The sequence below is a fragment of the Mustela nigripes genome, chromosome 8, assembly GCF_022355385.1.
Source record: "Mustela nigripes isolate SB6536 chromosome 8, MUSNIG.SB6536, whole genome shotgun sequence".
NCBI classification, from domain to species: domain Eukaryota; kingdom Metazoa; phylum Chordata; class Mammalia; order Carnivora; family Mustelidae; genus Mustela; species Mustela nigripes.
Window position 1 is genome coordinate 71,776,863 of NC_081564.1, and position 15,892 is coordinate 71,792,754.

Below are 15,892 nucleotides of genomic sequence, written 5' to 3' on the forward strand. Positions count from 1 at the left end.
GCTCAGGTGACTGAGCCACCCGGGTCCCCCGGTCATTTCTACCCACACTCGTTTGTTTGGTGATCTCCTCCAATTTTGGAACTTTAAACGTTATCCTTATTCCCCAAATCTCTGCCGTGTAGCCTGAACCGTCCAGCCCAGACCCTTCAACCCCAGAATCAGACATGCAGGACTCACTAGAAACCTCCACTTAGAGGTCTAATAAACAACTCAATAGAAACAAAATGGAATTTTGTATCTTTCTTACCATTCACAAACATTAACCTTTTTCCCCCTAGTTTCTGAGCACTTAATATAAGAAAATATTTGGAGCTAGTTGTGTCAGTTTGGGAGGCTGCGGATGATAAAGGGAATAATGTTTATGCCTCATATCCTATGTGCTGCATTCTCGGTAGCCATACTATCTAGAGGACAACATTGACATTGATGAGGTGCACTTAGCTGAGATGAGTTCTAATCTGCATAAACCAGACAAGGCTACGTGTAGATTGCTTCATGTAAAGAATAGAAGGCCAGTTGAAGAGGAGAGAGAAATTTAAGTTTATCAATAATCTGATCAATTGGCCCCAAATCCTAAAAGCTTCAACTCTGTGTCCACTGGTGTGACCCAGACGAGTCTAAAAGGTTGTACCTCCATCCGTCTTTAGAAAATATCACTGCCATATATCCTGGCTAGGATGACACTTCCCATATACTTTAGATAAGTAAGCTCCATTGAAAATATTCAAGTAGGGTCTTGAGTTGCCTGGGTTGCTCAGTGGGTTAAGCCTCTGCCTTCGGCTCAGGTCATGATCTCAGGGTCCTGGGATTGAGACCTGTGTTGGGCTCTCTGCTCAGGAGGGAGTCTGCTTCCCCCTCTCTCTCTGCCTGCCTCTCTGTCTACCTGTGATCTCTCTCTCAAATAAGTAAATAAAATCTTAAAAAAAAATTAAAATAAAATATTCAAGTAGAGTCTAGTCATTCCAATCTGAGCCTACTAATAACATCTGTGGTTAAATATTTCATACATATGCCCATTAGCATCTTTAGATACTGACAAAATATTTAACATTCATCATTCAAAGCTTCAAAGGATAATTTAATAATTGTATCTTTAAAAAGTTATTAAAAATAAGGTTTATACTGTTTTATGTTTATTTAATAAAGGAAGAAAGTGGTACATTTTGATCAATTTATTACCTTTGTTTCTAGTTTGTCATTTGTACACTTATGCCCTACTTCATCTTTAAAAACTTGGTTTCGGATCTTTTCCAGAGTAGCTCGGATCTAGAAGAAAAAAAAAATATTTTATTTTTTTTTTCAAAGGCATTTAATGGCAAATACTTCTTTTCTTTATACAAGCTATAGTATACCTGATTTATCTGGAAAGTAATACATAAATACTGATCTCAGATTTAAATAACTGCCATGAACCTGAGTTGGATTTGGGCTAATATTGTTTAGATTGCAGAAAATGAACATTTGGCCTTTATAATTCTTTCTCAGTCAAACCCAAAATATAACCTAAGTGAATATTATACTAGAAAATAATTACCACTTAGTAATTAGTATTTAATACTATTCAATTCTATTTTTCCTATGTAGTAATTTAGTACTAATTTACTATTTAGTAATTACTATAAAACAATTACTATTTAGTAATCACTACAAAATAATTACTAGCTAGTAATTACTAGAGAATAATTACTAGCTAGTAATTACTAGAGAATAATTACTATTTAGTAATTACTACAGAATAATTGCTAAGAGGAGATGATACAAATGTATGCAGGAGATATAAACCCCATGTCTTACTGACCTCTCGAACTGCAAAATACTCAAAGATGAATTAATCGATCTGAATAAGTTACCAACAATCTCTGTCCAAATGCTTCCCTCTGTTCTAAGAAACAGTTCCTAAGAATATATACTTTTGTCAGCCATTATCCCTGGAATCTCATAAGATTTCACATTTTTTAATGAAGTATTATGCCACCATGGGTCACTGAGGGGAGCAACCCAGAACTGTGAAAAGGAAGTGGCCAAGGAGAGACAGAAACTCAGCGAGACTCGTAAACATCTATTTGGGAACACAGTATCAACACTCATGAAACAACTGAGAAATGATATACAATGGTAGGAAGTGCAGTGGTGAATGTTGTAGGGAAAATTAAGTGCTGACAGGTGTTCTGAACCCTTCTCGCCCATTATTCAAGTTTACTCCATGTGGGGGAACAAAGGTTCATGTCCTCAAGAGAAGTTACTAAACACGTGTTGAAATTTCAGCTATTGGGATTGTCCTTTGCCAAATGTACCTCATAGGTTCTATGGAGGGAGAAACAAAGCCCACGGATCCATATTAGATTGCACTTCAAAAAATCATATCACACTAATATGATCCCATGCACCTGCATACCTTTTTCACATATTCAGTTTCTTCAATAACATGAGCTGATGTGGACTCATACAAGGCAGAATTATCTTCTCTTTTACCCCTTGGGGGGACTTCTGTGGTCCTTGTTACCGTTGTCATTGTGAATTCTGGCTCTGGAGAAACATAAATAGGTTAGACAAAACTAACTTCTTTTTGATGATACGATAACCAAAAAAACTAAAATAAACTAAAAGAAGTATATAAACTAAAAGAAGTCTGTATTAGCACTGTAATTAAAATAGCAGAAATATTGTAAATTATTGATAGCTGTATAGATTCATAAATAAAGGAATTAATTTAATATAAAAACAGTACCAGCTGAAGGATTCATTGATTAGAAGCATAAAAATCAAATTATCTGAGAAGGAAACACAATAAATATTTCTTTTTATTCTACATCATATTGGACTATAAAACCTCAAGGCCAGGGACCACATTTTATTCATCTTTGTATTCTAGCACATCATAAGTGCTTAATAAATGATTGTGGAATGAAAACAACATAATATAACAAAATCATATGTACATATCACATATATACATATATAAACAAATATATATATATATCGCATATCTAACTCTCAATATCCTATAAAGACCACCTACTGGAGAAATATTTGTAATAGAAAAATGTTGGGAAAAGACAAAATACCCACAAAAAGATGACTAGTTAAATATCTTCTCTAGGATGCATTATTCAATTAATAAAAAAAACAACATGGTACAGAAAAGGATATATAAAGGATAGATAGCATCGTAATTTCTAAAAGAAGGGAGATGTGGATAGAAGGGGAAAATCTGTGATCTAAGTTTTGACACTGAACAATGTAATTATTTGACCTCATTATAAAATTAAATTAAAAAGAAAAAATGGAATTCTTCAAGATAAGAAATAAAACAAATGACTATCTGTACACCAAGTTGGTGACACATCCACATGAATTATTTGACGTGACTTTAAAGCACATGCCAGAGACTACTTATCCCAGGTGTGCTCTGCCCTAGGAACAAAAAGAATTGCAAAACAACCATAAACTATACTCACTAATAATATTGTTAGTGGAAATAGTGATGTTTCTACTTTGAAACTAGTGTATGTGCACGGGCACGCACATGCATGCACCCACAGATGCGCACGATGTAGAATAAAGCCACAAAGTCACTGTCTTAACATCATTAAGAACCAAGATTCTGAGCATAAAGTAAAAGTCCTTACAGTTAGAACAAAAATATTCTGTAAAAACCTTATAATTCAAACTGAAATGACGAGTAGAAAATAATGATTCATCTTTCCTTAAAAATGTATATTCTAGGTCCAGCCACTCAAAAATTTAGAAATATTAGCAAGTCATGCCCTCAGTGTCCAGACTGTGGTCGCAGTATACCATTTTCTACTAAAAAGAAACCATGGCTTCTTGAGTGATTTAGGTCCAGGACAAGAAATGTACAAGGTAACCTTGAGATATCTTGTTCTGCCAGAAGGCAAAAAGTGATCAAGTACTACTAAGATAAGACACAAAAACCAACCTGACAGAGAAATGGCTGAGAAGGATTGAAAAATATAAAGGCTTTTGATATTGCTGATGTCACAGTAAAGGAGAAAAACCACCACCACCAGCAGCCATCATCATCCAACTCAATGGAAAGAGGCCACCATGATATGAACATGAGCTCAAAAAAGGGAGTGAGAGGTCACCAACAAGCATTTATCTTGCCTTTCTTGTGTGTGTTATATTTCATGGTGACCAGACAGTTGATTCTTCTTTCTAAAGAATTCTTGCTAATAAATCCAAGTGGATTGATGGAAGACCTACATTTTGCAACCCCTTATGAGCTAATGGATCGGAACAACAGTCGTCAACCAGGGCTAAAATCACTCGGTGAGAGGTTGATACAGAAGGCACTAACCTGGGGAACCTCACTAATCAATGTTGACACAAGTAGAAAGAGACGCCCAGACATTTTGTCCTCTAGGTATGGTACAACTGCAAGTAGAAAGCATCACCTACAAAGTTTGCATTAAAAAAAAAAAAGAAGAAGAAGAAGTGAACTTGAACCTCATCAAGCCTCTGTACCCAAGGACGATAAGTATCTGAACAAGAGGAAAATGTTCAAGGACTCTATAAGGGTGAAGGTTGCAATTAGCCACTTCCAAATTAGGTGACATCTATTGGACAAATAGCTAGTTCCTTCCACAAATGACATAAAGAAAGATAGGAAGAAGAGAAGGAAAATTGCCACAAAGGAAGGGTCTTAAGAAACATGACCAGATGGAAGACAGGGACCTTCTTTGGCTCTTGATTCAAATAAGCCAGTTATATAAAGACATTGTTGAGACAGCTGGGGAAACTTTAAATCTGACTGGGGAACAAATGATGGTAAAGAATTCTTGGAATTTCACTAGGTATGATATTAGAATTATGATATTCTTTAGAAACAGCTTTTCCCTTAGTCATGCACAGTGAAACATTACATTTGGAATTACTATAGAATGTTCTAGCAGAGAGAAAAAATGCGGTGGGATAAAGATGAAAGAACTTTAGTGAAATGCAGGGAATCACTGAAGCGGATCAAGGGCACGCAGGGTTCACAAGACTCCTCTGTCTATTCTGGTTCTGTTCGAAATTTCCGTAACAAATAGTAAAGAACTGAAAAGATAAAATAAATAAAACGAAAAGCTCTGTGAAGTAGGGTTATCCGTCTCATCTTACTGATAAGGAAGCCAACCAGGATTCCCGTAGGTGGTAACTTACCCAATGTCACCGCAAAACTAACAGAGCTGAAACTGAAGCCTTTGTCTTTAGGACAAGTTCAAGGGTGTTTGCATCACATTAAAGCTGGCTTCCCTAGTGAGAAAAAAAAAAAAAATTAAAATTTAGCAATGACCTAGACTGGTAAAACATGCAAGGAATTTTCATATTTGCTAACATCACTTTAAAACTAGATAGCTACTGGGATAACTCTAAGTCCTGCATTTATCTTTTAATCTTCAATTTAATTGACAGAGGACGCCAAGAATTTTCCATTTTATTATAAATCCTTTAGACAGGCACAATGGCTTCTCTTTGTGTTGCTTGCAGTCAACTTGGCAGCTGCACTTCAGCAAGTCTGCTTTTATAAAATGTGCCTGCATGTGTCTCTGCTACTTGGTCCTAGGAAGTCTCTTCCGGGATGAAGTCCTTGGTCCCAAACAGCGTTTAAATGTAATCCAGAATAAAAGAAACACCCAAAGAGACAAGAAGCTATGTGCCTGAAAACCAGAGGGGGACGGTCAAGCTTGAGTGGTGGTCAGCAAACCACAGGAGCCCCATCTGGCTTCCCACCTATGTGCACAGCCTACGAACTAACAATGGTTCTGACGATTTTTAATGGTCCAGCATGAACGTGTACTCGCATCCACAAAACAAAAATCAAAACACACACTGCATGAAAATTATATGAGGTTCACATTCCATGCTCCTACATGAAGGTTTGCTCTACAATAACCACAGCCATTCATTTACGTCCGTTTATGCCGCTTTTGCTTTGGAACAGCAGAGTTGAGAGGTTGCGGCAGAGAAGTTTGCAAACTTTTTCTGTAAAGGGCTAGATAGTAATTTGAGACATAGCTTGCTGCACTGGGGATGGCAGAGAGTGGGAGCAAAATCTGGGGGTTAAAAAGAGGCGAGGAAAACAATCAATTCGGTCTGAATTCTGTTTGGTCCTCCAGTTCCATCCCCCCCTCCACCCCATCCATGGATCCATTTGATTGATTTGCTTGCTTGTTTTTCTTTTTAGTATGTTACACACCGTATACATTAACAAACGGTAAGAGACACTTCGGCACAGGAATAAATCACTCTTCAGAATGCATTCTCACAGTCTTTCATAATTTGAAAATCACCTCGGGACCCATGTTATATTTCCTAAACATTTTCTCATCTGTGCCTTTTATGCTAAAAACAAGAAAACCTGCTCCTTAATCACCTGTATTTCTCAAAACATCGTATCTCTTCTACTCACTGGTTTGGCAATCTTAAACAAGTTAACATAAGATTTTAGCCTCAACTTACCCATATCTGTAAAATAGGGATAAAACGGTTTTTGTTTTTGTTTTAGATCGTTGGTTGCAGCAGGCACTCAATAGACGGTAATGGTTAATATTGTCACTCTATTATTTTGTATTATTAATAACCACAGAAGACACACAGCCCATAATAGCGGGGACAGTTTATGCCGATCTGATTGCAAAGTTTATACCCAACTGTATTCAAACGACATCGAATTCCATTTCTCTCTCTGATTCAGGAAATTTTTGTGATCACAGTCCTTGATTTGTATAAAGAAACCCAAGGGGAACTTAAGCCAGCAAAGTCCAAACTGCCATATGGCTTTACCATCCTGGGAAAAATCCAACTTAGCATTTCATTTCTGCCAGAAGCAGATTAGGCGGATAAAATTTTCAAAATAAAACACAATCAGTTAATTAAAGTGAGAAAAGAATTGTATTTGTTTTATGCTAGAGTGGATTGAAGACAGCTTATAAGTGGCATCATGCCAAGAGGTGTTATTTCCTGGATCAGGGCTTTGCAAACAGGGCTCCCAGAGGGAAGGGGCGGTGCGAAGCAGACTGGGCTTGGCCATCTCAACTTGAACCAAAGCAGTTCTGCTTTGTTCTCTCACACACTGAATTTCTCCATGAGACTCTCTGTGAATAAAGAACATTCTACGGATGAGAAGGTTTGGAGCCAGACTGCCTTGTTTCATGGCCCGACTCTGCCACTCGGGAGCTGTGTGACCACGGGCAAGTTTCTTAAGCTCTCTGTGCCTCAGATCCCTTATCAGTTAATTTAACTGATAAGGGATTAATTAATCAGATAATATTAATGATTAATAATGATAGAAATAACAAACAACATAGGGTTGCTTGTGAGTTAACATTTTCCCAGAACCTAAGACAGAGCACAGCAAATAATAAGTGATGTGTATCTGTTTGCCTAATATGTAAATAAAATATGAATCCATTATCCACCATTATTGCTGGTAAGCCGTCTGAATAGTAGAGAAGAACTAGGTAATATTTTAAACAGTCTGCAGACAGAGTTAGCTTATAAAGGAAAATCTGCTTCTGGAATTTTAAGACTAACAAATCTTTCCCAGTAACACATCAATAATTCATCCACATCCCCAACTGATTATTCTAACATCTAATGAATAGCTTCCGATTTACAAAGCAATTTATACACAATATTTGTAATCTGAGCAATAAACCAACACGTCTTTGGGCGCCAAGGATAATGTACTCCTCTGTTTAATGACGTAAGAATGGCTTATTCGTTATACAATAAACACATAGGAGGCACTGTTACGGGGTTGAATTTTGGTCCCTCTCCATTCATAAGCTGAAGTTCTAAACACCCCCTCCCCCAAGAGGGGGTGGGTCCCCTAATCCAACATGACTGGTGTTTTATAAATATTTGGACACAAATGCACACAGAAGAATGCCATGTAAAGTTGAAGGTAGAGATCAAAGTGATGATTCTGCCTGCCTAGGAACATCCCAAATGGCAAGCAAATCAAAGAAATTGGAGGAAAAGCATGGAACAGACCCTTCCTTACAGCTTCAGAAAAGCCCAACCCTGCCCACACCTTGATCTTAGATTTCTGGTCTCCAGAACTGGAAGAAACCAATTACTACGTATAAGTCACTTAGCCTGTGGTACCTTGTTACAGCCATCCTAGGAAATGAATACGGGTATGGTTTATATTCTAGAGCTTCTAACAAAGGTATTTTCTTTTCTTTCTTTTTTAATTTTTAATTTTTTATTAACATATCACAGCACTCACCATGAACTTAACTGACTGGTTTGCAACCAAGAGCCCTGACTGGTGTTAGCACAGTTTCTGAGTTCTGAGCCAAAAATACTGAATATCATTTTATCATCTATTCTTGGTCACTCTTCTAGAGAGCTTAGATATCAGAAGCTAAAAAAGTAAGTTGCAAGAAAAGTGAGCCAGGGTAATTAGGTTATATGAGGGAAAGAACATTAACAGATCTCCAACCCTTGAAGTGACTGACCGTGTCTTGAATATTAAATAGCACACCTGTTCTGCAACGACATTCTACAGCACAATGGTGACATCCAGTGTCAGCCAGCTAAATCTCAGGTGACTGTGCATTTTACCTGAAAACAACACACACTGTATCAGAAGACATGCTCATGAACTCTTAGCTCCAGTAATATGACAATGTTTTCAAGTAGTAATTAAGATTTTTTTAAGTAGCATTAATTTTATTCATTTGTGATACTCATTTATATACAAACAGATATTTACAACATAGCCAATGTTATAGAAAGCTCTTAGGTAGGAAATAAAAGTTATTCCATTTTGAAAAAAGAACTGAAATACTGGCACACACACAACATACAAATCAATGGGATTGACAAATACTGGACCATTTACCGAAAAATCGTTTACTATATATTGTCAAAATTACCATTACACTCTGTACCACTATACCTATTATCTATATATCTATAGCTATATCTAAACCCATCCATGTATGTAGGGATAATGCAACCAAGTCACAGAATAGTGATACAAGTTTTTCAAGGTCATCAGTTGACCTCTCCACCTGAATCCAGATAGGCTGACCTTAGATCGAGGTGTCTTTGTCGTGACATAATCTATCTTCATTGTTCACTGGCATAATTTGAAATTTTCAAAACAGCTGAAGATTTCACCCAGTGCCCAGTATAGCAACTAAATTGCAAAAAGGAACAAATCACATGAATCCATTCCCATTTGGGGGAAGACTCGAGAGAAGGTACCAGAGTCTGCTGAGTGCCTACTGCATGCATGCTAAGCTTAGCTACTTTTAATAATCCTCACATACACCCTGAGAAGTCGGCGTTATTATTTCCACTTGACAGATGAGGAAATGAGGCTATACAAGATGAAGCTAAATACTGGTTAATGATGGTCGTGGATCTCAAGCCCGAGTCTACTGGCTCTTTCCAGGTTACCACCATGCCTTCTGCTGCATTCTGAGTGGATTTCTAAGCCTACTTTCTTGGGCCCGAGCCCAAATATTCCTCTATGGACCAATCCTACTCATCAGTAAGAGGAATAAAGTACTGAAGCCGAGCATTTTCCTGACCAAAAAGAGTCAAATCCCGGAGGCTACGTACCATCGTTCCATTTGTATGAGATCTAGAAAATTTGAAATTATGGGCACAGAAAACAGATCAGTGGCTACCTAGGGACTGGAAGTGGGGAAGGGACTGACTACCAAGGGAACACAGGGGAATTTTTCTTGGGGGGGGGGGGGATAATATAACATAATTGTTCTATAACTTTTTAAAAAGATTTTATTTACTTATTTGAGAAAGAGAGAGAGTGAATCTATGGAAGGGTAAGGGTGGGGGCAGAGTGAGAGGGAGAAGAAGACTCCCCACTGAGCCGGGAGCCTGACATGGGGTTCAATCCCAGAATCCCAAGATCAAGACCATGAGATCATGACCCAAGCCAAAGGCAGACACTTAACTGACTCAGCCACCCAGGTGTCCCATTACTGTTCTACATCTTGATGGTGATGGCGGTTTCTTGACTGTAACCATTTGTCAAAACTCACAGAACTCTGTGCTAAAAAAAGGTGAACTTCTGTACTTTTATTTTAAAAATAATAATCATGCAACAGCAGCCTAGAGAAAGCAAAGTACCAATGAGATTTCAAAAGCGAAGGACCTTCACTGATTTTATCACAACTAACTGGAAGCCACAATTAGCTGGATTTGTTTCCCTATTCAAAGTGTTGACCCCAAACAATGTAAATGGCAAAAAAATAAAACCAAACCAGAACAAAACAGTGATGGAATGAGGAATGTTAAAATGTAAAGCAGAACCATTGTTGCCCGCCAGAAGAGCCAGTGGAGCCTGACATTCAATAGGGTGACAGAGGAGGCCCAGGGAAATCTTCAACATCTTAAGAAAGTTCACTACACTTATTATTGACTAACATGGAAAAGTAGGAGGAAATCTATAGAAGTATACAGGAAGTAAATAATATTTGCTATGATGAGATTTACGTTGAATTCATGAACCTAGAGCTCCTCATGTCATCTACACATCCTCTTCCTGTTTTCTAGATGCATAACATGTTTCCACTCTTCACCGCAGCCCATGTGCAGGGAGACAACTGGGTCAGTGACTCCAAAGTCTGTCCAGGATGGCCGCCTTCCTGTCCAGCAGACAGGAAGATGTCATACTGATGCGGACCCACAGGGCAGCGTCCTCCCAAGATGTGAGATCTGGGAGCTCACAGAAAGATACCAGGGTGAGCACGGCTTCTGGCTCTGGGTAAAACCGAGCTCCTCATGACAGATCATGTGGTCGAGTGATGAAGGAGTGAGCTCATCAAAATAATTCTAAGACTCTCACACCTCAATGCTGATCCAGCCTTTCTCCTATGAACAGACACAACACGGGGGCCATGTGTCCCCGCCAACTTCAGAGCATATAAAAGTGGGAATGATGGAGACAGATTCCTGTCAATGGTATATGACTCTTAAGAGACATCTGAAATGACAGTCCGTGGAAGTCTAGGAAAATGTACCTGTTCTAGAGATTTTTAAATCCTAACCAGGTTAAAAAAAAAAAAAAAAAGACATTAGCCATAGAGACTGATTAATTCATCCAATCACAGACCATCAAAAGCACAATGTTCCCACCCAGGATTTCAGCAAGTTGTTCTGATATTTCAAGCAGAAAAAAACTGAGTTCCAAAAGAGCACATTCAGCTTTGGAAAACTACACTATTTAATCTAGACTATCTTGTTTTCAAATTTTAGAATTTTAAAAATAAAATCCTTTGCATTCTAAGTTGTCAATAAAACAGACCTTCAAGTTATATTAATGCTCTTTTTTTCCCCAGCAGGAAAGTGTAATTTCTAGCAGTAACTTGCAGGCGTGAAGAGACATATTGTCTTCTCTTTAGTTTCACGGAATTTGCCAACTTTTTCTCGAAGGGTTTCTACTCAACCAGAGAAATCCTTCTAAGAGGATCTTTAAGCATAAGTTGCCAAGCGTAAACTCCTAAGAATGCATTTACTGTCGTAGTTGGCACAAAGCCGGGTGAACAGCAAGGGAACAACTCTAACGGAACTGTTGCTCAAGGTTCCTGATTCCTAAGGAGTTCAAAGGTCAATGTTCTTGCAATGTTAGAAAGTTCCAATTTGGTTTATTCTCTGGCCGAAACACAGAAAAACACCACCACTTAATAGGAACCCAGAGTAATTTACAATTTTGCTCTAGCTCCTTAAAAAGGTCCTAGAGAAAAACGAAGTGGCATTTTTTTTTCTGTTTCAGATTTTCACTCATCTAAGAACTCAATCTAGTGCCTGATTTTGTAAATAAACAGTTGTATCTGTTTCGTTTTTTAAAGCAGTCGTAGAAATTATAGACTAATAAAATTAAAAGCACATAAATTCACATGCACTCCCTTCAACTTTTTAAGGCTTAGGGCTATACATGCCTCACGCTTTACGTTAAGTGTGCCACTTAAATATGTTATTAGGAAGCACTCAGATTTTTGAGAGTACTTCAATCCTCACTGTTAGGTCAAACAATCATCAAAATTCACCCACTCTAAACGCATTATTTGTGAAGAAAATATACCAAAGGAGATACGAATTCTCTTTTGCAAACAAGAATGTCAAGAGCGAAACATCTTCAAAGTCCAACCTAGAATCCCAAATGATTGATGATTTTTGCTACTTGCACAGGGTTAACTATTTACTATGTTCGTGGGAGTATCACAGAAAGATCATGGAAAATAGCAGTAATCCATATCGGGAATACAGTTTTCACAAATATAAATAAGAGGTTGGCTCCTATCAATTACTTTTGAATTATGCTACCATGGAAGCCGGACCAAAGTATCTGTCTTACCACTTAAATGTAAATGCAGAAATATCCACCAGCTGGTGAACAAAATGTGGACCAGCCATAGAATGGAATGCATAGTAGTTAGCAAAAACAGGAGCCAGCTACTGATCCATGCATGCTACACCCTGAATGAACTCAAAACCATTGTTCTAGGCTAGGCGAAGGGAGCCAGATGCAAAAGACCATCTATTGTCTGATCCCGCTTGTGTGCAATGTCCAGAAAGTCAAATCTAAAAAGAGAGAGGAAAGTAGATTAGCGGTTGTCTAGGGGTAACAAATAGGAAAGTGGGGTCTTTTGGGGATGCTGAGAATGCTTTAAAACTGAATTGTGGTGATGGTTGTTCAATTCCAGAAGCCTACTAAAAATCATTGAATCGTCCATTTGGATATATTTTGTGGTATGTAAATTATACCTCCAAAAAAAAGCTTTTTTTTTTTTTTCAAAGATTTTAATTCTTTGACAGAAAGAGAGAAACACAACGAGAGAGGGAACAGGGGAGTGGGAGTGGGAGAAGCAAGAAGGCTTCCCACTGAGCAGGGAATTGAGGAGCTCAATCCCAGGACTCTGGGATCATGACCTGGGCTGAAACCAGTCGCTAAACCAACTGAGCCACCCAGGTGCCCCAGAAAAGCTGGTTTTTGAAAACAGCAACAATGGCAACAACAAGAACAATAAGCAAGAATGCTTTGGACAAAGTAAATCTTTTTCTCTGCGGTAAAATAAAATTGTAGTCATATTTTCCTAATTTACGGGAAAAAGAATGTGATGGGTAGAATTTTCTCAATTTGAAGTTTTTCACTCACTGATTTATATACTAAATTATTGGCACCCACTACTACAATTTAGTTTTTATTAAATTTGCATGAAATTGATATTTAGGCCTCACATCTCCATTCCTCATGATATTTAACCCGCAACACGTGATTCCTAAATTCTTCCCCAATCCAAGCAAAAGAGAAAGACACAGACCTGAATAATATGTAAGTTCCTTTACAATTTTAGAGCTGACTATTTAAAATGGTGAAAGAGAGTATGTGATTTGAAGATAATCTAGTTCCAATCACTGTCAAAACTGATAGATGATTATTGATGTGGTTCTTATCTATGATCTGAAGGTGTCCTGGAGGTGTCCAGCATTGTGCAAATTCCAGGAGGACAGGAATGTGACTTATTTACACAAAGCTGTATCACCCCACCCTCCCAGTCTGAACTCAGAACAAAGTGCCCTAACCAACAGGTACTCAGCACGCGTGTGAATAGGGTCCACAAATCCGCGTGGGCACCAAATATTTTCTAAAACTCAGTGTGCACACACTCATGCATTTGCTTTCCAAACCCATGTAGCTGGCTGTTTTCACGCTTAGTAAAATGCAAATTCACCTAAACATGTTATTAAGTTGATAGGAACACTTTGCCATTATGAATTTATTTTCTATTCATAAATGGCCTATAATTTTGATATAAATATCTCAGTTCAAAACATTTGAAATCAGGACTTTGAAAGGCTTTTAGATTCTGTTCATAACTTTTAGTTCTTTCCTTTTTCAATCTTGATCCCAAATGAATAAATATACGCCTAATTTTTCAGCTTCAGCTAGAATTTGGGCGACACCTAAGCCCACTCACTGTCCAGCGCATTGTAAATCAGTCAGTGAGCAAATAACATGCCTGTTCTTAATTCACGAAATCATATAGGTGAATGATAAAACAGAAATAGTGTCTGTATTTATTTCAAAAGTGTTTTTCATTAGTGCCTGTTTAGTTACCGAATTTATTTAGCAAATCACAAAGATTGGAACCTTAGGAAATTTGCAGGAAGTATAAGCTGTTTTCATTCTTTCTGTAAGTAGCTGAGGAGCCCCTAGGGTATATACCCTGCCTTAGGCACAAATTGCTCTGTGTCAGGGACCTTTGCTCTAAAACTCTCAGTGCTGGGGGGAAAGGGACAGGTCAGTAACAGGAAACAAAGCACCAACTGTGTCCACCAGGGTACCTGAGACTCTGGCTCAGATCATATTTCTGAAAAACCAGACTTCTGCAGAACTGAATATTTAATATCATTAGGTAAAATCAAAAGGGCAGATTATCTTTTCCTTACTGCAAATGCAGAATAACTCCCTTTGATATTTCATCTAGTCTATATATACCAAGAAAAGAAGAAAGTTATGATTCCTAAAATAAAACAACTATAGTATAATGGAAGACAGACCCAGCTCAGTTACGTTTGGGGCTTATTGCTTCTTCTGATCCTTATTTTATATATATAATATATACTTATATATATTTTTATATGTTTATTTAAATAAAATATTTTAATATATTTGTATATCTATATATTGTATCTTTTTATATACACAGTGCATTTATATATTACATATCATATATAATATGTATTCATCGATATCTTTATATACTTTACATATATATATATCTTTATATACTTTACATATATATATATACTTTACATATATATATATATACACCATCTTTGAAAAAAGGTGAAAAATTTACAGCCACGTCTTCACTCAGTCTAACAACTATCCTTGCACTGTCCTGTACTATATTCTTCAGTAAGATAATAAAGCTTCTTTGCACACCTGCCAAGAGCTCTGTAACTTCCCGCTCTAAAATCCCAAGGCAGTAGAAAACTGTCAGCCAGCGGGCTGTTCTCCTTTCGCTACATGCACCTGCCGCTGCAGACGCCAGCAGGAGGGAAGGAAGGAAGAAAGGTGAAGACAACCACCTTTATTCATTCATTTGGGGTCTTAAGAATTGAGGGCCCAGGGACCTGTCAGAGCGGCCACAAGGTGACATCAAGTCGGCCGGTCCTCTCACTCTCGGGGACCCCTGGCAAAGGGACTGCAAAACAGTCCCCTAAATAAATAACCAGATGTGCAGCGGCCCAAAGGAAGGTCGTTCTTTCTCGGGGAAAGGCAACTGTTTCTCTAGCGAGAGGCGCTCAGACTTCCCGCCCGGGGAATCGGAAACTTCCCGCCCCGAGCGGAGAAGGAATCCAGGGAGGAATCCCCTCCCCACCGAGAGCCTGTTTCTGCCGTCGGGGCGCCGCGCTGGGGGAACCCGCTCCGAGGGCCCCGACGCCCCCTCCCCCGGGGGGCTGAGCTCGCGGGTCGCCGCGGGTCGCCGGGGCTCGCCTACCTTGGAGCGCGCTGAGCGAGGGTGGGGTCCCGGCCTCGCTCTCCCGCCTCCCGCCCCGGCTCGGCTCCGTCGGGCGTGGGTGGCTCCGCCGCCGTCACCTTGGGCTCCGCCCCGCCAGGGTGCGCCCGGGGCAGAGTCCGGCGCCTGGACGACTCCGGGGAGGAGCCCGCGCTCCCGCGGGGACGCACACGCCCTGCTCCACGCACCCCGGGGTGCGCTCCCTGCGCCCCCACCCCCGTCCGGAACGCTGCGCTCCCGTCGGTGGCAGCTGTTGCTGATTTTGAAGAAGGTTCTGTTTGCGCCCTCAGTTCCTGAACATTTGTCTTTGTCGTTTATAATAAAACTTTTTCTTTTGGAGTAATTTTAGGTCTGAGGAAAAGTTGCAGAGATAGTAC

General features: G+C 39.0%; 1 protein-coding gene across 6 annotated transcripts in view; it reads right to left on the minus strand.

Annotated features, from left to right (window-relative positions):
• The window catches only part of CCDC68 (coiled-coil domain containing 68), a 60,303-nt gene extending 44,639 nt beyond the window's left edge, over positions 1–15,664 (minus strand). The window contains exons 1-5 of one of the 6 annotated variants that reach the window (XM_059409705.1): positions 15,498–15,663; positions 8,498–8,577; positions 5,167–5,259; positions 2,396–2,526; positions 1,180–1,266 (exon numbers count right to left, since the gene is read on the minus strand). In XM_059409705.1, the coding sequence (XP_059265688.1) occupies positions 1,180–1,266; positions 2,396–2,512 (204 nt within the window). In that variant the 5' untranslated portion in view covers positions 2,513–2,526; positions 5,167–5,259; positions 8,498–8,577; positions 15,498–15,663. Of the gene's footprint in view, positions 1–1,179; positions 1,267–2,395; positions 2,527–5,166; positions 5,260–8,471; positions 8,578–12,343; positions 12,491–14,938; positions 15,035–15,497 lie in introns of those variants that run through there. The other 5 variants (XM_059409706.1, XM_059409708.1, XM_059409707.1 and 2 more) reach the window with 5 other exon arrangements.
• Positions 15,665–15,892: the final 228 nt, after the last annotated feature.